Consider the following 23,536-nt stretch of genomic DNA (forward strand, 5'->3'; position numbering starts at 1 on the left):
TGACAAACACGAGTTTCAAGATAAAAAAATGCCCAGCTGAGTTCTGAAAGAAAGGTGTGCTCAACTGTGTGGCAGTGCAAGTTCAGAGGCTTAGTGGGGATTTATTCCTTCCTCGYGTACACCCGGACTYRCCACACACWGAGAGGTCTTAATAGATTACTTAGKATAAACTTCCATTTATGCATCTTGTTGGACCCCTGTAAAGTTTTCAAAGCCTTTTCTTCTTCAGAATGAAATTTTCCATGTTTGGGTTTTTTCCAGTGTGGTTGTTGTTTGTTATTTTAGAAATTGGAGCATGTGTGTTGGAGAGAGGCAGCGAGAAAAGAATGGTGCACAGTGTAACAAGTTTAGGTAAAATCTTGGCCTGTGTAGTTGAAAATAATAGAAGACTTCTATCTGTGAATATCTGGGTAAAAATTAACTTGAACAGATTAAGCTATGATCTGTTGTAAATGGACTTMCCATGTGAGTGATATTTTATCATTGATTCCATGCAAGACCCATAGAATTCCAAAGGTGATTTTTTTCTTGGGCTTTGTTTGGCTTTGAATGTGTGTTAGTAAACATGTTTCATACAGAAAACCTCTTTATTTTTAAWTTTTTCTCCCTAAAGACACAGGGTTACCCAGCAATGGAATGCCAAAATACATTTGTGTTCTCCTTTGGTGGCAGCATGAATGACCTGAGTGGTTTCTGACTGGTTGCATGTGCCCCTCTTAGACCTGAGGAAGGGTAATCACTTGTGCCTTTTCCAAAATCCTGATGGGGAAACTTCCTAGCTGGTAAAATWAATTATCTTTACTCGCTGCCTTGTGCTCTTGAGATTATTCTGTGTGGTTCACCAAGGGTTGCCCAGCAGCATTGCCAAGACCTTTTTACTGAGCCCTGCTCAGTGTGCAGGAGCGAGGAGCTCGTGTGCTGCTGGGTGCAGCCTGCCAGCTCTGCCCAAGGACAGAGAAGGCACCAGGAAGGATGGGATCTCCTGCAAACATCACCTGTCTGCCACTGTGTAGGTAGATCTGCCGTGGCTCCAGGGCAGCCTTTACTGGGAGAACTTGCCAGTGCATACATTAGGCCCAAGCACATGATTTCCCTGTTGCATCCATCCCCAAATTGAATTCAGTATCTGAATGATTGAGATCCTGAGTATTTMTCCATTTTTGCTGTTGACAAAACTGGAAAATCAAAAGGAATGTATTGTTTTTATTCCTGTGCTGTCTCTGCCAGTCTGCGTCATTTTTTGGTCATCTTTTCTCTGATTTTCTGGTGGCTAAAGGGAGAAGATGGTAAATGCTGRAAAACATCAGCACTGCAATAGTTTGGATAAGCAAAACCTACATTAATTAGCAAAAACATTGAGCAAAACCATTTAAAAAGTTAGCATCTGGAAARGGGGAGTTTGTTCCTCTTCATTTTTTTGGTCATTTCTGAACACAGTCCGTGATATGTGTCTCATATTTTTCCTGGCCTATTTGCCCTTATATGTAGTCTGGAATTTCTCAGAAACTCTTGACCTAAAACATAGGTTTCCAAGGAACACGTCTTTGACACACTGCTCYGGATTATGTAAATATGCACCATGTCCCTTAAAGGCTGTCTCATTGCCCATCCTTTAAGATATCTTACAAAAACAAAGGGAAGAGAATGTGTTTCAGGGTGTTGGAAGAATCTGACCCAGTGAGCTGCTGAATTTTTTTCCTTTTTCATCTGTTCCTTCTGCTGCTGCCTTGCCTTGCATCTTTGAGCTCACAGAGCTCCGCAGAATCTGAAACTAGAAGCCATTATTAGAGGACATTTTTAAAAATTTCTTGCTGCTCCTCTGGGGACCGGAGTAATGGCAGCTTGAAGCAGCRGAGAATGTGTAATTAGGGCAAACAGCGATGCCTCGCGCGATCGGGAGAAACAGGAGGAGCGGAGGGGAAGCGCACCAGCCCGGCGTGCACAGGCTGTTACCAGGAGACCCGGCACCAAATGCGGGAGATGCAGGGCGCTAATGGGCCGGCCCCGCCGCCTGGGTACCAGTCCGACCTGCTGCACAGCTGCTTCTGCCCGCCCGTTGCCAAGCAACTCCATCCCCCTTCCCTTCCCTTCCCTTCCCTTCCCTTCCCTTCCCTTCCCTTCCCTTCCCTTCCCTTCCCTTCCCTTCTATTTTCCATTTTTATTCTTTCTCCTCCCCACTCCACACTCACATATTCTGGAGGTTTAATTGGGTAGTTTTGCTGCCGGTGTTTGCTGCCGGGTGCTTGCCTGNTCCACACTCACATATTCTGGAGGTTTAATTGGGTAGTTTTGCTGCYGGTGTTTGCTGCCGGGTGCTTGCCTGTCCGTGCCACTCTGCTGCTGTCCCCAGGCCTGGCCTGGGGGAGGATGTGCTGGCAATGAATGGGGCAGAAGCTTGGGCTGTGTGCTCAGGCTGGTGCCAGCAGCTGTCCCACAGCCCTGCTCCCCACTATCCCAGAGCTTCCTTCCCAKRGGAGCTGTGGAGAGGGGTTTGAACRGGGAGCACATTGCAAAGGCTTTATCACTCTCATCGGGAGTCTTGCACAGACTCAGAGATAAAGCCAGGCGTTCCTCCCCTCCTTCGGGGCTCAGCATGGATGGCAATGTGCATTTGTTAAATGCATCTTCTTGAGCAGAAAATGGAACATTTCCATTTCTTTGAATGTTGCTACATGCTTTGCTTTTTTCTGCTTTTCAGCTAGGCAAGTGGGCTTTGTGGATATGTGTTAGGTGCTTGTGTATGCGCGTAAGGCATAATGCTGCAAAAATTGGTTTCTTTTTGTGTCCTGAATGGCTGCATGCTGAAGACTGCTGCAAGGCCCTTAGAAAGTATTCCGGAGCTTTGAAGTTTGTAGAAAGACTGATTGGACTTTGGGTCTTTAACCTCTTTCCTCCCCATCTCTAATATAGATATGATCAGTCACCTCTCTATAACGGCACTGCTGACCTTTTTGAATGAAAAGAACTGTACATCATTCATGGAAATGTACTGGTTTTACACTTGATCATCCCTGCCCTTCTAAAAATAGGTACAACCTTCTCACATTGTGTATTTCACAATCCTGTCACATTCTTTTTCTGCCCCATACTGTCTTCTGCCAGCTTTTCTCTTGTGCTTCTCTTTTCTCTTGTGTCACCCTTTTACACGCTTTTCCATTTTTCCAGCAGGTGGCAAAACTGTGAATAAAACGTCTATTTAAAATATTTTTTTCTCTTTTTTTGGGTAGAAAACATTTATGGGCCAGTTAAGCACTGACCGTTATCCCCTCCTTTGTATTCCTTTTTAATAATAAAAATATTAATTAGGCTTTCTATTTTCCAACAAAAATCAATTAGGAGTATATGGAGGAATGAAAGGCTCAGGAAAGTATCTGAAATTGATTTTTGTAATTAGTTTTACTGGTTGATGGGTTACACACACATACGCTTAGATATTAGCATTGATCTCCAGAGGATGTGTGTATTAAATAGCCTGCTCTTCCTTTTTGCTAAAGAAATGAACTTCTTAATATTAAAAAGAGGGTGATGATGTCGTGCGCTGGACTGCAGCTGCTCACCAGGTTTTCTGTAACCTCACCAGCAAAGCAGCTGCCTGARCCATGTGATGGTAATATGGTGAATCTGGTGTGGAAGTGGGAATATCTAACAAGGAGTAGGTCTTGGGCAACTGGGCAACTCCTCTCCTGTGTCTCATATTTGACAAAGTGTGTATATGTAATGAGGGAGAACAGGCACTGGTGTTAAGGAGACCTATCCGGTTTGGTTTCGTGTTTCAGGAGTTTTTAAACCCAAATGTCCTTCTGAGATATGTTGCTATTAAATGTCACATAGCTCTTTACATAGGAAGAGAGGAGTGGCCAGTAATATTTTCCATTGTGCCATGTGCTGTGTGCTGATGTTCAGCTAATTAAAAGAGTTATGGCTTGGCTTCATTGGTATGCCATGTATGTAGCTTGTAAAGCTCTCAGGGACCCTTGGAGATGAAGAGTGCTACATAAATATAAAATATTGGTAATGTGATGTTCCACATTAGGCGTCTCATTGTGCTGAGGCAGACTTTGGCAATAAACTGCAGCGCAACTAGGAATGCCTGCCTGGCATTTCTCTGCAAGGTGGTCTGGGAGGCTGCTTTTTCCCCCAGTCCACAGCAGCTTTTGGCACTTCTGAGCGACTCATGTCTGCAGTGGCAGCATCCCCACAGGCACTGGCTCTGCAGGATGCCTGGGTTTGCACTGCACAGACGCTGCTGCTTGCTGCAATGGCATGATCCCACTAACTAGCCCAGGAACAGTACGTCCCAAAAGGATTTCTCAGAAACAGTAGCAAGGAAAGTTATTAAAACACTCTTAGGGTAGCAAGGAAAGTTATTAAAACGCTCTTAAAAAGCCAGTGGCACTACTTGATTCTTCATACATTTCCTCATACAGCTCAGAGCCCCAGAGCTTCCTTATAGGAAAAATACAAGCAAGCAATCTTGCATTTAATTCCCTTTTTCAGTTGTAATTTTGCAGTTTGTCTAGTTCTCTGGGAACATCAGTCTTGAAACAAGTGTAGCTGAAGCTGTCTTTCAATACCTGTTTTTAGACATTGAGACTTKTAGAACTAGTTTCATTTTAAATGTTTTTTAAATTACGTATTTAAAAAAGGAAGGAAATATTTGTGTTTTGTTCAGACAACTTGTTTTTTGGATTCTGAAACGATATATAAATAATTGACAGKAGATTAGAACATGCTGATTTTTTTCTGTTGTTTTCTTAAACACACTTTTGCATGCTAGCTTTGTGTAGCTATCTTAATATCATATTAAGGAGCTCTTCAAACATAATGCAATGAATGTCTTCTTTGAATGGSCTTTAAAATATGCTTACAGGCAGAATTTGGGGGTTTCCCCTCAGTTTCGTTTAACGTTTTTGGCTAAATCAAAAAGGAGTGTCCGGGGACAAAAGGAGTCCCAAAACACTACCACGTTTTAGCACAGAGAAGTATCGGCAAGGATTTTGACTGTGATTCTCCTCTGAAGTTCACTGCAGGACTGGGGGCTTAAACTACTGGATTMTTTTACTAAGTGCCCTGTAGGAGAGTGCTGGGGAGGGGTAAGGAAATAGATATGGAAGGATAATCATAATATCTTWGTTTGCTTTCAATTCTGTAAAGATACAGGGTAAAACTTGAGCCTAATAAACACTTTTCCAATGATTTGGATGGAGCCAGGGTTTCACCCCATAGCGTTGGAACTGTGATCTTACTATGCACATCCCAAAATCTGGAGGGTTTTCTTCTTGAAGTCCCTGCTGTTGAAATTCAAGGAATAGAAAGCAAATTTCTTCCTCTGTATTTCAAAATACATGTTCCTAGCCTGCAGGGCTGCAAAGAGAAGTTGAAAATCATGGCCCTCGGTTATCTACAAAGCAGAAAGCAAGTAATGTCTGGATACTATTGTTTTCTTTAAATCTCATTATTTCTGTGGAAGAGTGGACTCATGACTTTCTAACCCTTGAGACTGGCAATAAATAGTGCATCTTTAAGAAGTATAATATGYCCATTTGTGCTGTAGTTTTCTGATCATATCCTTAGCTGATCTTGGTTAGGTACCTCTGTGTCCKGTAACCTAATGTTTCTAGTAATTACTCTGTGCTGAAACAGCCTCTGTGAAATCTTGGCAAATACTGCCTTACTCCTTTGACAAGAGAAATATGTCTGGGATCTAGAGGGTGCCTTCAGGACATAGGTGACAAGGACAGGGGTCTCTGTATCTTGAGACAACATCCCAATTGCTGTATTTTGTGAAGGTTTACAGGGTTTACAGTTTAAATGTATGTTGAAATGAAAACCTGATGTTCTCTGGTTTGTGCCTGGAGAACAAAGATACCAGTGCCTGCAGCTGAGCTGCTTGCCTGGCCCCTTGCACCATCAAAGTAGATAAATTCATCTCCAATTCCAGTCTGCCTGGCTCTAATGTGTCACAGTCCACCCATGCCTTTGCCTCCCCATTAACTTGAGAAAGAACCACAGGTGGCAATATCAGATGATGGCATTCAGTGTCTAAAGCTGCATGAGATTAAACTCACCACGACTACCCGAGGATGGAAAATGGAGGCAAAAGTCCCAAGGAACAGTGTTGTGGTCATTACAGAACCAGCCCAGCTCTATGCRTCATGTTTTGCTGGAAACCTAGCATGTGTTTACCCAAAAAAGTGTAAATAGGATTGTGTATTTGGCTTTTTCATTCTTTCAAATGATAAATTTTTGGTTTTCAAGAGAAAGCTGTAGCAATCATTTGTTTATTTTTGTAATTAGATGCCTAATATTTAGTCTTGCATTCATCTTAGCCACAAAAGGAATAGTAATGTGATTTCAGGGCTGCCAAAGTCTGATGGATTTTTTGTTATGACTCATAATTCTAGCTTCACTATTGTATGTTTCCCATAAWTTTGCCAAGGTCTTTGTCTTCTAGTTACCAGATTGGACCAGGCTGGATGAAATAGAGGATGGAGGGCCAGACTGTACTGAAGTGTGCTTTAGGGGTACTTTTAGAAGAAGCGCTCAGTTGTGTGAGGTGCCATAAACAGAAGTGGAACAGAGAGCCTACACCCCAGGCATTCCAGTCTCAGGGTATAAAATGTGCCCCAGGAACAYGAAAAAGTTAAAAGGAGGTTTGGACCACATGACGTAATCAGAGTGAAGAGAGGCTGCTTCACAGAAGTGTGCCAACATGATGGACTGGAATCCTAAAATATATTGGAAGGGCTAATAGCATTTCTGTAGCACTGTTTCGATGATACAGCYCTTCTAGACCAGTAGGTTTTAGCACACAGCTCTGTGAACAAGCAGGCGTGTGCAGGCTGCTTCTCCAGGGTCCTCACCAGGCAGCTCAGAATGTGTCTGATGTGAGCTTTTTCTGGTGAACAAGTGACCTCTTTGGAAATGAGGCTTTGGTTGTCCCCATTCACTGTGCTTTGGTTCAGCCTGGCCAGAGTGCAGATGTGGTTTTGGATGGGCTGTCCAGTGCACAGCTGGCATGCTTCACCTATGGCCCAGCTCCAGCCATAGGACAAGGTTATGGCCAGCCAGAAATAACACCCTTCAAATGCACACAGTGGGGATGTTGGGTCCTGTGTATCCACGGTGTCACTCTGCAGCTGTCCTTCACTGTGCTGCATTGCTCTCTGATGTGCATGCTGCCCACGGAAACTACAAGTCAGTAAGCTTGAAATCACTAGGCAGTGTCTGTGATTCCAGAAGGAAAAGTAGAAACAGCTGAGAGTCAGAATTCTGGGTTGGTTATAAATTTTCCATAAGCAAATGATACTTTTTTTTTTAACACTAGTGCTCATCTAGGAAAATTGCATAATTCACTGCTTGATTATGTCTGCACTGCTGGCTGCTCGCCCTTCCCAGGTGCGTTTATGGATGTGTGGAATCTGAACCAGCCCCCATGGTGTGGAGTAAGTTCTGAACTGAAAGAGCTGAGCATTTAACAGCTGCATATCTAGGTATTAGCTTCTTTTTTTGATGAAGACTGGCTCCTCCATTGAGTGCCTTTGAATAAATGTGCATTTATGGATTTGTTTAAGGACTGCACAGATCCTTGTGTTGAATGGAGATGACTTAAGGAGTAGAGCCTTCTTTCTGGGAGTGGCTTGCAGGCACAAGTTTTAAGAGTGGTTTTTAATTTGAGAAATTAGAAAAAGTTCATTGTGGCATAGCTCCATGATATTCCTATTTTTAAGTGGATTTTGAAACTCATAATTAATTTCTTAAAAAGAGGGAGATCCTGGCCCTGTAGAAGTGAGTAGGAGTTTTGCCATTGCCTTCAGCAGAGGAGGATTTCATCATTTATCTTTTTATTCTCTCTAATCTCTGACCAAGAGAAGAGCAGCCTAACACATGGAAAGGATCCTTCCCATTTCTTCTCCCTGCTATTGCCAGTAGTGAGGTAGGAGGACCCTCAGTTTCTACCTAGGTGCACCTTGGTAAGATCCATTCCATTTCWTCTTCTTGTAAGGTAAAAGCATCTGTTAAAGGAGCAGTTTGTTCCTAGTCTTCACATGCAGAGACAGGCAGGTCTCTCTCCTCCTTCCCTCCTGTGTTTTTGAGCAGCTGCAGGAGGGCAGGAAGTCTAACCTCTTTGAGTTCTCTGGGTCAGGGAGCTGTCTGACATGGCTTTAAAGGTCACTGTGCCCCTTTGCATTTACTTTGTGCCACTGGGACCACAGTATGCCAGCATGCAGTCTGGAGCACTAAGAGCTACTGTCTGACATTTTGTGGAACAGGGCTTGGCTTACAAAGGAAGAAGCATCTGAAAGCRTTTGAAAGCAAAACTCAGCTCAGGGCTGTGCAGGGCCAGAGCTGGAACACTTGGGAGARGAGCCCCTCCAGCAAGTAACAAGAGAAATGTGGCAGTCTGTGGGTTTACTAGTAATTGTACTTGGTGTTTTTGTCTCTCATAACCTATATATAGCAGTGTATATTTTCAAAGCTCTTAGCAAATTTTAACAAGMCAAACTCCACTTCAATCCTAATAGCCTATATAGTTTCACAGAAAGCCTGGGATGCTTTTCCTTCACCCTTCTGTTCTGTAGATGACTGTGTCCTTCAGACTGGCTGTACCTGCCAGATTTGGCTGAGCAGTAGTTTTCTGCATTTGCTTTGAAGCATGTGTCAAACATGCTGCAAGGCAGCTTCTCTGCCTTGCTGGCTCCACTCTAAAAGTAGGCACTAGAGAGCGTCAGAGAACCAAGGAACTGCATTATAATCCAGGCTTGTTTATTGACAATTTTAAAAATAAATCGTTTCTCTGTTCAGAGAAAACAGGTGCGCCATTGTAGGCACAGGACCGTTCCTGGCACAGGACCAGAAATCCTTTTTCTCTGAGGAGAGCAGAGGCAGTTTGCCAGATAGGGTGCAGAGGGCTCGGTGGGAAAGTGCTGCAACTGCAGCTCTAGTGCTTAGGGCCAGCACTGGTGACAGTGTATGAGCTACAGTTGAGGAACCAGCCCAGAAACAAGACACCARCACCTTGCTCACTAACAAGATGTTTCTGACTTTTTTTTCTGCTGAAGAAATCCTATTCAAAGAATAAAAAAACCAAGAGGTTACCAGAGATGACCAAGCAAGCACATTCTAAGTGGGTAGTATTATTGTTGGCTCAGTCCATTTTCTTTTGGACATTTTTCCATGAGGGACTGTGACTCACAGCAGGGGYATCCAGGCTGGCCTTTCTTCATTCAGGGACTGTGGGATAAATGGATATTTYRATGTAGTCTTGCCAGCTGCTGCCCYCTCTTCACACCTTCATCCCAGTGAATCCTTTAATTGAACTCCTGAGCCAGAGAAACCTCTCAGAGGCCAATAAAATGGATCAACTGCAGTTAAAGTCTCAGCCCATCCTGCTATTGTGTCTGGGGCAGATGACCACTCTGCAGCACAGCTGCCTGTGCAACAAAATGTCTGCAGAAACTCATTCACTGGAGAATGGCATTTTTTCATGCATTTTCATTCATTCATGCTGCGATTCTCTTTCCCTTTTCACTTTTCTTGCTCTTTTGTCCTCTCCAGTTCATCATCATTAGGTCTCCTATAATCTTAGTCCCCAGATCTTACTCTTCTACTYGCTGAACAGACGCACTGATATAGCAATATGTGTCTCTGCACCTTCTGCTGTGGTGAAGTGATTATTTTGTGTCATTGGCCTAGAGGGGTCATACAGACTGCAACCTCAGTATGGCCCGTGGTGGGTTTTTTAAGATTCCCTTCTTAGCAATTTAAAGAAMAAATAAATAAGTAACAATCCACTTAAAAGCTTGGTGGTGGAAGTGATTTCTTGTCTGTATTTTATCTCACRTGACTGCATGGGGAAGAATGACATGGAGTTTATATAGGGGGATGGAGCATTGGATGCATTGGAGCATTTGTTRTGGGAGTGAGATGTTAAATTTGAATGCACACTGAAGCATGTGCACTGAATAAGGAGAAGGGAGTCATGAGACCTCGGAATTCTTCATCAGAAGGTGTCAATGACTCCACAGATGTTACACCTTGGCAGRTTTTGATCTGCAGAGACTGATGTGCATGAGAAGATTGTTAGATATGAACATAGAACCATAGAATATCCTGAGTTGGAAGGGACCCACAAGAATCATTGMGTCCAACTCCTACCAGCAGACTAATATTGCTCCTGTCTCTCCTACACCATTTCCCTGCCTTAAGTGGTGTTGTTAATATTTTGAGACAGAGCCAGCTGATTCAAAGAATTAAAAATTTATCCTCTCACACTTGATGCCCTGACACATAATTTCTTGATCTAAGGTGTAGGTTTTGTTGTCAGAAGCAAGTCAAAAAGGTGCAGTCCTTGGGGGCAGCTGGCATGAATGCTTGAGGGGAGCAGATGTGAGTCTGGCCATACAAAGGGTAAATAGAATYGGGGTAAGGCATGTGGTGCAGTGCTGGTGGTCACTCTGGAGTGGTGCACACCTGAACAATGTTCAGATGTTAGTACAGTCACTCAGGTACACAGTAATGCATCTGGCAAGGTTAGAGTGAGCTGAAAAGCTGTTTGAAAATCAAGCTTCAGCCACACAGCTGCATAGGCATTTTGAGGCCATACTTAGGGCTTCTTCAAAGGCCAGTTGGCTGGTTTGGTTAGAAACAGGAGATAAGGTTGTGCAAGAATTTTAGCAGTGGTAAAATCTGGACTGGARCTATCCTCRGTGMCCAAAGTTGTTTCCATCSCACASTGACCRTGAATTRTGTGATGGGCTAACCTTCTCGAACRGGTTAGAGGCAGGGTGGGAGGACACAGGGCTTTCAAGTTGAGTGCTCAGTAATGCTGCTGCCACGCTGACTGTTCTCTCCTCCCTTCTGCAGGTGAGAAGCCTTACAAGTGCTCGTGGGAAGGGTGCGAGTGGCGTTTTGCACGGAGTGACGAGCTCACGAGGCATTACAGAAAGCACACGGGTGCAAAGCCCTTTAAATGCAACCATTGTGACAGGTAATGCAGCTCCTAACATGGTGTTCAAGAAATGTGGACTTTTGTGACTGGCATGGAGCCGCCAGTTCCCACAGACAAGAGACCTGGCCTTGTGGCCCCTTCTGTCYCTCTGCTTTGATCCCTGGACCATGGAGGGACCCTCTGCTCTGCTCCTGTCCTCTSTGCCTCARTGGCCAGGCAGGCTGGCAGATGGGSAATGTTTCCTAAGTAGTCTAAGCTGTTTCCATCCCACAGCACAGAGAAAGATGTGGGAGCAGGTGTAGGTCTGACTGAACCCTGCTGGTGTCTGTTGTGGGCATAGGATTCAGTTCATAGGGCAGCTCTTGTTAATACTCTTAAAGTAGAGAATACATCCAGAGGACCTTAGATCATTTCAGTGATGGTTCTCTCAAGAAAGCATCTCCCCAGCTTTCTGTTTCCTGATCCTGTAAGCCTGCTATGCTCACAAAGGCAGAGCTCCTTCTATTTTCTCTACTTCAAGGACTACCCCAAGCGCCACTGCTGGCTACCCACACTTTGGCACGRTGGACCTCTCAAAAACACGGGTGTATGGCAGGAGGGATGGGGAGTRTGTGTGGCTGTTGCACTTCAGGTGCCAWGGAAAYCTCTAGGAAAAAAGCATTTAATTTCTGTGTGATYGTTGTCTTCTTTTACCACTGAGTCCAGGGCCCCGGGTTTCCCAGGATGCAGTAGGAGAGCATAAAGAAAAGACAACAAAGGGTACCATTTTCAAAAGCCCMAGAGTGATTTAGTCATACCTTGCAGTTCAAGTTCAAGTAAGTGATCTCTGCACATTCCTGCTAATTAGCGAATCTTTTCCTACAGTTTTAAGTCTCACCCTTGAAGTGGGAAATAGTCCGCACCTTCATTCCGTGAGGTCCCAGATTTAGAAGCCTGAGAGGTGCGCAGAGCCGAGGTTCCTGAGCAGCCTGTGCCACAGCAGCGCTCTGGGCACTCAGAAATGAGGGGCAGGCTGAGCACCCAGCAGCTCTCCGGGAGTCCTGCGATTGTTTTACAGTCCTCGCTCAGTGCTGGAGCTGCTTCAATAAATACTGAGCTTCTCTGAAAAATCTGCTCACCCTTGCTTGGTGCTGAGCGTTTTTGAAAGCTGGGTTTATTGAATTTAGAAACAAAACCAAGAGAACACCCTTCTAAGAGAACACCCTTCTCCACATCCCCAAAGCCAATTGATAAGAAATCAGGGTGGAGCAAAAGCAATTACCCCTGTAATGACTCTTGACAGCACTGACAGGATCGAACAATGAGCACTTCTCCCCCATTCACCCCCCCAGCTGAAGACTGGCAATGCCCTGGGTGAAACCTGGATCCACTACTGAGTAATCAAATAATGTGCTTGCATCTGAACATGTTATCCAGCTAATCCTATTTATATATATTTTTAAAAGAGGCTTAAGAAAATTACCCATCTTTTTAATGCAGCACTAAGGTTCTCACTGTGATAAGGAAACGTTTTGTAATACAATAAAGGCTCTAGGAAGCCTCTGGGTACACCAGACCAACAGAGAATAYGTGTGGAGAGAGGATGTGTGGGACATAAACAAGGGACCCCATCCTTTTATGGGAAGGAAATTTGATCATTTTCACATCCTGCCTTTCCAAGAGCTTCATCTCCTTAAGTGCTCTTCTGCCCTTGTCTCCCCTCTTCCTGTCCCCCTTCCTCCATGGAAGACTTCCTCTTGGATTATCTTTTGTTTTATCCCTGGATTATCTTTTGTTTGCCCAGAATGAGGGACAGGATAAACCAAGTRGAGACCTCTGCAGCTCTGCTTTTGTTTAAGCACTTCTGTGAATGAGAACAATTATGTTCTCTGTTCTAAATGTAAAGGATTGCCTTTCTCTTTTCTTTCCTCCGAGTGACCCCACAAACACACACTGATATTCACACAGCCCCAGGATTTCTGTGTCAGAACAAACAATATTTTTAGCAGAGATCTAAAGCAATAGAGCAAATATTTTCAACTCCTCCGTCTCTTTCAGTCCTTTGTTAAGTGTTCATTATTCTCCCTCTACATGTGATCCCTTCCTACCTGGCTTTTCTCTTTGGCAGCAAACTCAGTCATTACAGTCAAAATATATATTCCTGTGATAATCTAATGCAATTTCTGCTCTTCTACTGAATCTGTAGATGAAGGAAAAACATTATTAATAAAGTTAAGRGTGCTGGGAATTGTGTTCTGTTAAACTCTATGCCCATACCATCCGTGTGTGGTGATAGGAGGCAGATTTGTCCTTATTCCCCCAGTTAATTGATRCAAGCTTTTAGAGTGCCAGGTCTTTTGCCCCACTCTGCCATACCACTGTTTTTTCRTTCTTTTCTCTGCTACCACTTATTGCAGAGGTCACCTCGAGCAAGCACTGAAACATGAGCCTAAAACTGCCTTTAGCWATTTAGGCAGACTTTTAAAGATGTGCCTTCCTGAGCCAGGGTTCCAGCTGGAAAACAGTTTCTCTGTATCTGGACTTTGAAGATAGGAGCTGCCCTTTATTGCACCCACCATTATTGACAGGAGCTGTGGTCWCTTTCTCAGACATGCTGGCTTGTTAGATTTTGAGGAGCTGATTGGAGCTATTTTGACACTGGTGTAGCACAAATCCTATGCCTGTTGTTGATCAGAGCTGAAGGCTGTCTCTTGGTAAACAGAGCATGGAAGGGATGATTCAGATAGGAGAGGGGAATGTTGTTCACACAGTCTGGCTGCAGGTCCCTTCCAAGGCTGTTTTTAGATGTACTTGTGTCTCTTACCTTCTGACCAATGTCAAAGGAGTATTAATGTCCCCTGTGTACAAGTCAATTTTATAACAAAAGAGACAAGAAGATGTGATTCTCATCTCTTGCTTTCCCAGCTCTATCCCAACACCATGCAGCCTACAGATCACACTGTTAGTCATAGCTGGCAAACTACCACTGGTTTGAGTAATATCATATGTACTGCAGATGGTGTGTGGCTTTGTGGCAGCAGAAGAGAAAGTACAGTCAGCTAAAGTGGTGTGGAAAGCACCACAGGAAAGTCCTTAGTGCCTTCCAGATGCCAGGGTTATGCTGRTTATTAGCATTCCCCAGGAATTCTGCTCTTCAGAAGCACAGGCTTGGGCTATTCCTCCCAAGTGCAAGTCCTCAGCACTTCAAAGGGAAGAGTTTGACAGGGTAGTGGCACTTGCTTGTTCTACATAAATACGTGTTTAGGAGACAGCAACAGCCAGACTGTTGGGGTGCTTATTCCTCTGTGTGTGTGCACATGTGCACACAGTTTCCTTGTTGATAGCAAGCTAAAAGTGCACTTAGCTGGAATGAACATGTCCCACGGTGGAAAATCCACAGCTGATAAGCAAGATGGCTGAGCAATATATTCTCTCTYATTGTACTTACCTTCCCTTTTTCTCCTTCAGAGCCTTCAGTGCCAAGCAGTATTGTGTTGCTAAGGAGATATAGCAAAAAGAGAAAGGAAGGAATCACATTTGGGAGTAGGGAATTTGTGTATCACACATCACTATGACTTTTATAATTAGAGTGTCTTATTGTAGCGTAAACTGTCCTTTCTAGGAAGAGCTAGAGTGGGGAAGGGATGATGGAGAAGGCTGTGATGGGCCCACATATGATGTGCAGAGCTGGCCTGGAACGGAAAGAGGTGTAAAGCCAGAAGTGCAGAGCAAAGTCTTGTATCATAGGCAGGACCAGAGACCAGCAAGCTCTTGTTTCTTAATTTTTTGAAGAGAACTGTTTCCTTTGATAKCTTTTTCTGTGGAGCCTCTTCCACTGCTGCCTGTAGTCCCAGAAAGAAAAAAAAAAAAGTGTGTCCAGCAGTCGATAGCCTTTTTGACAGTATGATTTAGCTGCAAAAATTTTGTATGGACTGTTTTACTGTTGAAAATAAATTCACATCCACCAGCCTTACCAAYAGATAGAACTAACCAAATTAATCAGCAGGAGAATATGAAGAATTAGTATTGTACCWTTTTATTAGCTATAAACTAGCAAATATGGCACCATTTTATTAGCCATAAAATATTATAGATGCTAATATGGGGGTTATTGATGTGMAACAATGTATTGAACCCATATTTTTAACAGACCTTGCTATGGTGTGACTCAACATACATTTTCCTGGGTTGCATCTATAAAAGAGACAATTGGAGAGGAAAAGCTGTGCTTGGGTAGTGGCCTTATGACTAGTCCTAGACTGAAGTGCCAGCTGGTGCATGTCTTTTTGGCAGCCACTCAAGCTGTTGTTTTGTTTTGGCAGCCCTYGTAGCCAGAGCATGCTGCTTTCTCACTTTGGACTGATGAGAGAGATGTTGGTCCAAGGGTGTATTTTGGCACCCTAGGGCTAGAAAATTCTAGCTGTGCAGAGCCTGCTGTGTTGAAAGCACGGGGTCCATTGTCACATTCATATCTGTCTTGCCGTGCCTCATGTAGGATCTTGGAGGAATGCAGCCTCCATCCTGTTTTGAAGTCTTTCATTTTTGCCATTCTGAAGGTATTAATTCCCTTGTAAGCCCTGCAAGCAGAGAAGAGCTGMCTTGAGCAGAGCTGTGCTCATTCACAGAAGATGAGTGTATGACTCTTCTTRTGGAAGTTGCCTTGTTTTAAAGTTTCTTTGTCTTAAAAATGTATCTCTTGATCACTCATSTCTGTGTGTAGATGCAGATTGATTACATGGGCAGTGGAATAATCCAGTAGGACAGAAAAGAATTTAGACTAAAACTATTTAGAAGAGCTTTGTTTTTATAGTTCTTCTCTAACGTGATCTGGGCGGTGTTCAGTGTGGTCTGATCCCTCTGCGTGTACCACAATGTCTCCTGGCTGTGGAGATCACCTTGGTTGGCACTGCTTTGGTGCCGTGCAGGAGGATTTACCAACACCCAGGTGCATGAAGAGCAGACACACACACCCCAGTGGACTAGTAGTCCATAGCAGGAGGCTCGATCGCATAGCTTATTCCAGGGTTTTATTCCCAAAGGACACCAGAGGCGAAAGAAGATGGGATGGGATTATCTGGCCACAGATATACCCCTGGGGGCCAGTTACCTGGGCAACTGGGTGGAGAGAGAAGGCAAAGGGAATACAATGACCAATGGAGGAAGGGGTGGGTGGAGTGAGGGATCAGGTTAAGTCCAACCAAGGAAGCAGGATTTACATATTCTTGGGAGGAACCATCTAATTCCCAAGGGGATTATCAAGATCTTTCCACCACCGAGTTCCAGCTGTCCCAGGGCTGTCTAGCCCTCCAGCATTCTTCGGGGTGATCTCATCTACCACAACACTTCTCTTTTTCAGCCTTTCTCTGCTTAGGGTGTTTATTCTTTGGGTATTTGCCTTTAGATTGACCCTCTTTTTTTTAATCTATCAGTATTGGCTTTTTTTTCTGGGTGGTTTGTTCTTCTGCTTCTTTCTGAAAAGTACAAAATACTCAAGTACTGCTTTTTAAMAAATACACTCAGTGCCCATGTATGAGCTATCTTGATTCGCACAAGGGTATTCTCCAGACCATTTTTGGTGGCTGCTTTACACTCTGATTCTGCAGAACACTGAAAAGATGCACCAGGCATCTCAGTTCTGATGCTCTTGGAGCCTACAAAACCAGTTTACTCAAAAGCCACAGGTATGTGGGGATTGGTATGCTATTTGTAGCAAGTGTTTTTAAAATAAATAAGCCAGTGTCTTGTGGCTTAAGTTGGAAAGAAGGCAARGCAGGATTTTCAGGGAACTTGAAAACCTCCTGGTTTGTAATGCTGAGCTGMAGTTTCTAGTAGAAGTTTAATTTCTGAGTATGAGTCCTGCACTGTGAGAGACAGGCTCCATTTTAGGGCTGTGGGGTAGGCAACCTGCTTGTCCTGTGGCTTGCTTTCCAGTGCCATACGTATCTTAAATGACACTGTGATGGAGGATGTGAAATTAATTGGCACTTTTAATCCCATATCTAATGGATGTGGAGTCAAAAAAGTATGTTTGCTTACAGGCAGTCTCGATAGAATAAAGCATGTATTGAATGGTAAGGTAAGACAAGCACTTTTTGCTCTTGAGAACTTATTCCCCTGATCACTCTGACAATATCTTGGTGCTGTGAAAATCCTGAATTTGGGCTACTGTTTCTGCTGCTGGGTGCCCTGCAGCTTGTGTACTACAAGGCAGCTCTTCTAGAATATGAATTTCTGATTAACTCTTTGGGAGGTTCCTTTCCCCCTGGATTGTTTCTGAGTTTCTGAGTGGGTGGTTTTGGTTTTTTTTTTTTTTTTTTTTTTTTTTTTTTTTTTTTTTTTTTTTTTTTCCCTGAGTATCTTAACCCACCTCCTGAGTGGATTAAGTAGAAGGCAGTGGATTTCAAAAGACAGTCATAAACCTTTAGCAAGGTAGTTAATGAAGGATAGATGCTTCATTTCAGATTTATGTTCTGCCTTATTCATTAACTACATGTTTAGGCGAGCCCTAAAACTCAGCTAGTTCTCTAGGGTTGCCACTCTATTTCATCAGGATCCAACTACATGTTCAGAATGACAAAACAATGTCTTCTTATGAGATGGAAAAAAAATCTCTTTGTGCATAAAGAATGGAAGTTGAAAGTTCAAGTTCTGGCTTTCTTTTTTTTTTTTTTCCCCTAGTTTTACCACAGCCTGTGTGATTTACAGCTACCTTGCCTTCTCTGTCTTTCAATTGTMACTCTTACAAAATAGGCATAATATCTTTTGTCAACATCCTTCAGAGGATTAATGTTCATCAGAATCCACATATTACCACCCGTATTTCCAGCMGAGAGGAAGAGAGAGATGTGAAGCCTGATGGATTGTCACTGTCCAAACTCTGGACCAGTTTTCCTTCTAGTTTGGAGCTAGAAATGAGAATTCAGCTTTCAAAACTAGCATCATTCTTCAGTGCTTGTTGCAGGTAGTGGGCACTTCAGAAAGCTGGTACTTTGAAAAATGATGTTGTTGAGTACTTGAATAAAASTGATWTAATTATTYTATGTGCAAACAWACACATACTAARTATTTGGTTTTATAGTGCAGGTACRTAGAYGAGCACTCTTTYCTCAWGTTTGACTCAGTGAAAGAAGCRGAAAGGAGAGGAACAGGGAAAGGAGAAAAGCAGTCTAGCTGCCAAAGAACCAGGACAGTGGTCACAGAGGTCAATCACATCGGGTTTGGTGGTAATCCATGGATAACCCAAGAAATGCCTCTAAACTTGGATATATATTTTTCTCCTGTACATAACAAGGAAGGAGCAGAAACCGTGTTTTCCCAAATCATATACTTATTTCATTTCCTGCTTTATGTTGCAGGTGTTTCTCCAGGTCGGATCACCTCGCCCTCCACATGAAGAGACACATCTAAMTGTCAGTCAGCTTGGCATGGATGTCATCTGGGCTAAGTGTTGTGAGATGGAAGTGGAACTCAAGTTACAACGTGCTACCTTACAGGAGAAGAGAACTTGATCCCATGTAATCCTGTGTACAGGGACCACATGCTCACGCTGTCATGCACCCGGTTACACTTCAATACATACGTCRGTTCTTTTATGCCTTGCCCCAGCTGGATGGGAGAAGATGCAGGCGAGGAAATGGTATAGAGGTGAAATCAGTGAAAAAGAACAATKGCTTACAGTACTTCATCCCTCTTGGATTTGTTTCCTGTTTTTGCCAATGGAAATCAAAGAAAACGGAGGAGGCTTCCCTGCAGGTGGACGGCAATAGGAGGGGCTTATCTAACTTGCTTCTCAGYGCAACTCAGTAGAAGAATATGACGTCTTGAAGTTGCATATTTGTAGCACTAACTTTCTTTTTAAATAGGTGGGGGGAAMACAATGACCTAGAAAACCAAATCCCAGTTTGGTAGCCAAAATTAACCTCTTGTTTCTTTGTTCTTTGTCTGRGAATTCCTAATGTTCAGTGCATCAGACTTCTCACAGACACTTTGATCTGTCTTAGTTTTGGTTCTTATTCCTAGAACTGAGCTACTGAGATCCTTTTAAGTCAGTACCAGTGGCCTTAATGGCAGTAGATTGTGGAGTGACACTTGTGACACAAATATCCTCTTTTTGACCTGAGTTTATGTAGACTCCACAGAGGATTATATTTTTGTTGGTTGTTTTTATTTATTTTTTTTTTTGGCTATTGCACAAGATATGCACTAGGGACTCTGGAAGCTGCTGCCACGATGGCTAAGTAGCCAAGGGATAAASCCCTGAGATACAGCACCTAATATCTCTGTAAGCCTCACCTTATTGCCATAGCTAGGACTTCTTGTTTATTTTTTGAACAAAAAACGTTAAAAGCTTGTTTGGAAGCTTAAACCTTTTTTCTCTTTTCTCCACAAACAAGTGATCTTCAGAACTCCTTGTCTTCACCTGGATATCAGTCTGGGACTGGCCACACAGGCATGACTACAGGATTCCTTCTACATCATGTGAGCATGTTAGCCACAACCCACGGTGATTTAGTGGTGAATTATGTTRCTTTTTCTTGCAGTTCTTCTATTAATCAATTTAAAACATTTGACTTCTCTTGTGTAAAGAGCACCTGCAGACGTTTTCATTTAAACATAATGTTTGTTGAGCATCTTACACACAAAAAAAACCCCAAGCCAAAAATCCTATTCCAATCTCTGAGTAGGAAATCAAGAACCTCTTCCAAGTACAATGGCTTCATTCAGCATTAGCCCATTAAAGAAATTATCAAAGTCCTGCTTTTCCATTCATCAAGATKATGCTGTAGCCCACTCCTATATGAAAAAATGTAACCATGTGAGCGGTGATGGAAGGGATTTTACATACAGCAGTGAGGCATTTCCARATGATTGGTCTAAAGTATTACTAAGCTAGAGGTCCTTTTTGGCCTACGGTGTGAATCATCAAGGAAAAGTGAAGGTCTCATSCTAATCCTTCCATCCTATTGATAATTTTATTTCTTTGCCTCAAAGTGGATTAAAGTCTTCATTACAGAARGAAAAAAATCCCTAAAAAATGTATTGTCATAACTTGTGTTTGAACATATTTGGCACTGGCCCTGACTCCAAAGACTGCATTTAGGACCATAAAAACGGCCTATGCAAGCAGGCAGGTGATCATTAGGTTGTATATTTTGTATATTGTGGGACCATCCTTACAAGAGGTGTCTAGAAATGCGACAAAATAGCGCATGATCCACAGATGGTTGCTGCTCTTTTATAATGTATTAACCAACTGCCCTTCTTTGACTGTTTTGACTCATTGACTGTTAAATATTTCCCTTAATTTATGTTTTGGGAGGTAAAATTGGACTCTTAAGGGGGAAAAGGAGCAAACAAGAAACTCAATAGATGTTTAAGAGCTGTCACCGGGATCCTTGGCACTTGAATTCTCAGCATTTTGCAGCCTTTGGTTCCAGTGAGACATTGAATTTRTTCAAAAGATGCTGGTTTTCCTCACAGTTTTCACAAAACACTGTGACTGTCAACTGAACACTTTGGGGACGGGGGGAGATACGATGTCTGGCCCATATGACATGAAATATGGACCAAAATCTAACCATCTTTTAGGGACAATGATGTAATATTCGTGATTAGAGCATGAGAGAGAGTGAACGAAAGTCAGAAAGAGAGAACAAAAATTGAATTTATTCCAAAGATTTAAAACTAACTATACTCTATATGTGTATATATATATCCTTATATATATATATGTATACATTTAAAAATTGCAGAGCAGTGCTTGTTGACAATCTCATATTTCTCTACTTCTGTATTTGCATACTTTTTATGGCCATTCCACCCAGCTGTTCCACTGGGACTGAGAGCCCTAGAATCCGATTTGTGTTGGAATATATAGAGCATCCTGCCAGATCACAGAATCACAGAGTATCCTGAATTGGAAGGGACCCACAAGGATCATCAAGTCCAGCTTCTGGCCCAGGACACCCCAGGAATCCCACCATGTGCCTGAGAGCATTGTCCAGACGGACAAGCTTGGGGGCTTGGGGGCTTGGGGCTCTGACCACTTCCCTGGCAAGCCTGTTCCAGTGCCCAAACACCCTCTGGGTGAAGAATTTTATCCYAATGTCCAGCATGAACCTCCCCTGACACAGCTCCATCCCATTCCCTTGGATCCTGTCACTGGTCAGCAGAGAGCAGAGATTGGTGCTGCTCCTCTGCTGCCCCTCAGGAAGATGTCTAATGGGAGCAGAAACCTCAGCTGTGAGAAACTGTAGAGCATCCAGTGAGTGCATTAGATTAGAAAAAGTATAAGAAAATCCTAGAATTTCCTTTCTTAGTGTCCTACAGTTTATACTCTCGAATTCTCCACTGCGCTGTTAATTGGCTGTGAACCTGCATAAATATCCTCCTTTGTCCTCTGAACACACCTGCCTTTAGATGTGTTATCAGTAGTCTACAAACCTTAATTATTAAGTCTATACTAGACTCCAGTTKTCATTTATGGTCTTGTTGGCATCTTATTTAAATATGCCAGAACAAGGGTCCTAATGGAAAAAAAATGCTGAAATACATGTTTACTTTGTTCTAAAGGCAGGCCTATATCTAAATCACAGATCCAAATAGCCTAAAAAACATAAAAAGAAGGGAGGTAAAAGGCAGATTTCAAATTTCTCAGGCTTTGTAGTGGGCCTTGAACTCTGAAGCCAAAATCTGAGCTTTGGAACCACCTCTTATGTTTAAAAAGGGAGATATTTTTTCACCTGTATATATGGTGTACTCAGTCAATCTCTTGACTTCAGTTTTTGGGTGCTCATATGCAAATGTCTTAGTCATTACTAAAATCTTGAATTGTAGCTTTGGTGTTTTATAGAAGGAGTCTCCATTTTGGAAAGACATAATTAGTGACACATTCCAAGACTGKTTTTTTTACAATGACAAATTTTGTTTCTTTGCAGATATTTTAARCTGTACACTTCAAACTTATGTGGTCTGTTATAGTTAGTTCCTTTTTGGGCCCATGTCTCCTTGCTGAAGTTGTACACTTGTCCTCTCTCTGTAAATTATTAGTAGAATCAGACTAAAGAGGAAAGGCTCTGTATAAGGTTTTGTGAGAGCAAACTCATAAACAAATGATTTGATGACAGTTGAGGACTGAGTTATCCAGCTGTAGAAAGGAGAAGCTTTACCTTGTGTCATTCAATGCTAGATTTTAGAAAGGAGAAGCTTTACCTTGTGTCATTCAATGCTAGATTTATACCTATCTGCAAAACAGAAGCCATTATAAGAAAGTCCAATAGAGGTTTCCAAGGCTGTGGAACTATAGGATGAAAACAAATTGAACTAAAAGTCTCACAAAATAGTGGATACAGAGGAAGCAACTAAAACAAATGTGTGTTTTTGTGATTAGCTAAATAATACTTTGGAGCAGAGCATTCAATCATAGAATCRTGCATGTGGAAAGGGGCCTCCAGACACTGTCTTAGTCAACCTCCAACTAGAGCTGGTTGCTCATGGCCATATCCAGCTGTGTTTTAAATCCCCAAGAATGGAAATTCTGCAACCTCTCTGTGCAAGCTGTTCAGTATTTAATCACTTCTATAGTAAAAAAAAAAAAAAAGAGATCTGTGTGTCAAGTGGGAATTTTCCATATTCGAAGCTGTTTTCAGTGCCTCTTCCACTGTGCACCTCCAAGAACAGTCTGGCTTCTCTACAGTCTTGGTTAGGTATTTGGAGATAGCAATAAGATCTACACTTACCCTTCTCTTCTTAAGGCAGAATCATGTCTCTGAGCCTCTCTTCATCCATCGTGTGTTCCACAACCTGCATGGTGACTCTCTGCTAGACTTCCTCCAATATGTCAATCATTTTCTTAAAATAGGGAGACCAGGACAGAATATTCCAGATCAAGATGTGCTTTGTATGTTACAGTGTTGATATAATTTATTTATTCTGGATTTTTTGATTATCTAATTGAGACAACTTACACTTGAAGACAAGATTCTATTTTGAAAACTGACTAATAAAAATAATTCAGGAAGCACCAGTRTAAGTAGTTTTCTAATCAAATTTGCTGAATCTTTGCATACAAATATGCTTATAGAAGTATACTCCTATACTGCTGGCTTGAGGCCTGGCAAGTAAAATTCTGTTTTTCTCAACATGATCATTGATGGTTTACTTTAAACTAAAAATTTATTGTTTCATTTGTATTATATCAAATATAAAGACAYATGATGTTGTATTTTAGTCACTTTTTATATTAAAACAACACTTCAGTGCATCTTTGTTCAGTTTGGTTTTCCCCTTAGGAGATAAAGAGCAACATAAAATACCATATCTATTTTATAAAGATTGGTCTAACAGAAAAGTGGAATGCAGAATCCAGAGTATTTTTTATTATCTCTGAGCTCTTTTTCAGTACCTAGTACTCAGTCTAGACAATTACATTACCTGGCTAAGCTGGCAACTGATGTGAAATTCTAGATTCTGAGCTGTGTGATCTAACTAATCTTTCTTTAAGCAAAGGGTTGAATGTTGGATTAAGTGACCTCCGGAAGTACCTTCCAATACTATTTTTTGTGTTTCTATGATTCCTTTCACAGCTCTCACTCATTAAATGTGTAC

The 23,536-nt window shown here is 42.4% G+C and overlaps 1 protein-coding gene across 1 annotated transcript in view; it reads left to right on the plus strand.

Annotated features, from left to right (window-relative positions):
• Positions 1-23,296, plus strand: part of KLF7 (KLF transcription factor 7) — a 123,686-nt gene extending 100,390 nt beyond the window's left edge. Inside the window, exons 4-5 of the mRNA XM_057381714.1 lie at positions 10,867-10,990; positions 18,286-23,296. Coding sequence (XP_057237697.1) covers positions 10,867-10,990; positions 18,286-18,337 — 176 coding nt within the window. The 3' untranslated portion in view covers positions 18,338-23,296. The remainder of the gene's footprint in view (positions 1-10,866; positions 10,991-18,285) is intronic.
• The last annotated feature ends 240 nt before the right edge of the window (positions 23,297-23,536 follow it).

The sequence above is a fragment of the Malurus melanocephalus genome, unplaced genomic scaffold (genome assembly GCF_030028575.1).
Source record: "Malurus melanocephalus ecotype Western Australia unplaced genomic scaffold, MMel_1.1 scaffold_524, whole genome shotgun sequence".
Lineage (NCBI taxonomy): Eukaryota > Metazoa > Chordata > Aves > Passeriformes > Maluridae > Malurus > Malurus melanocephalus.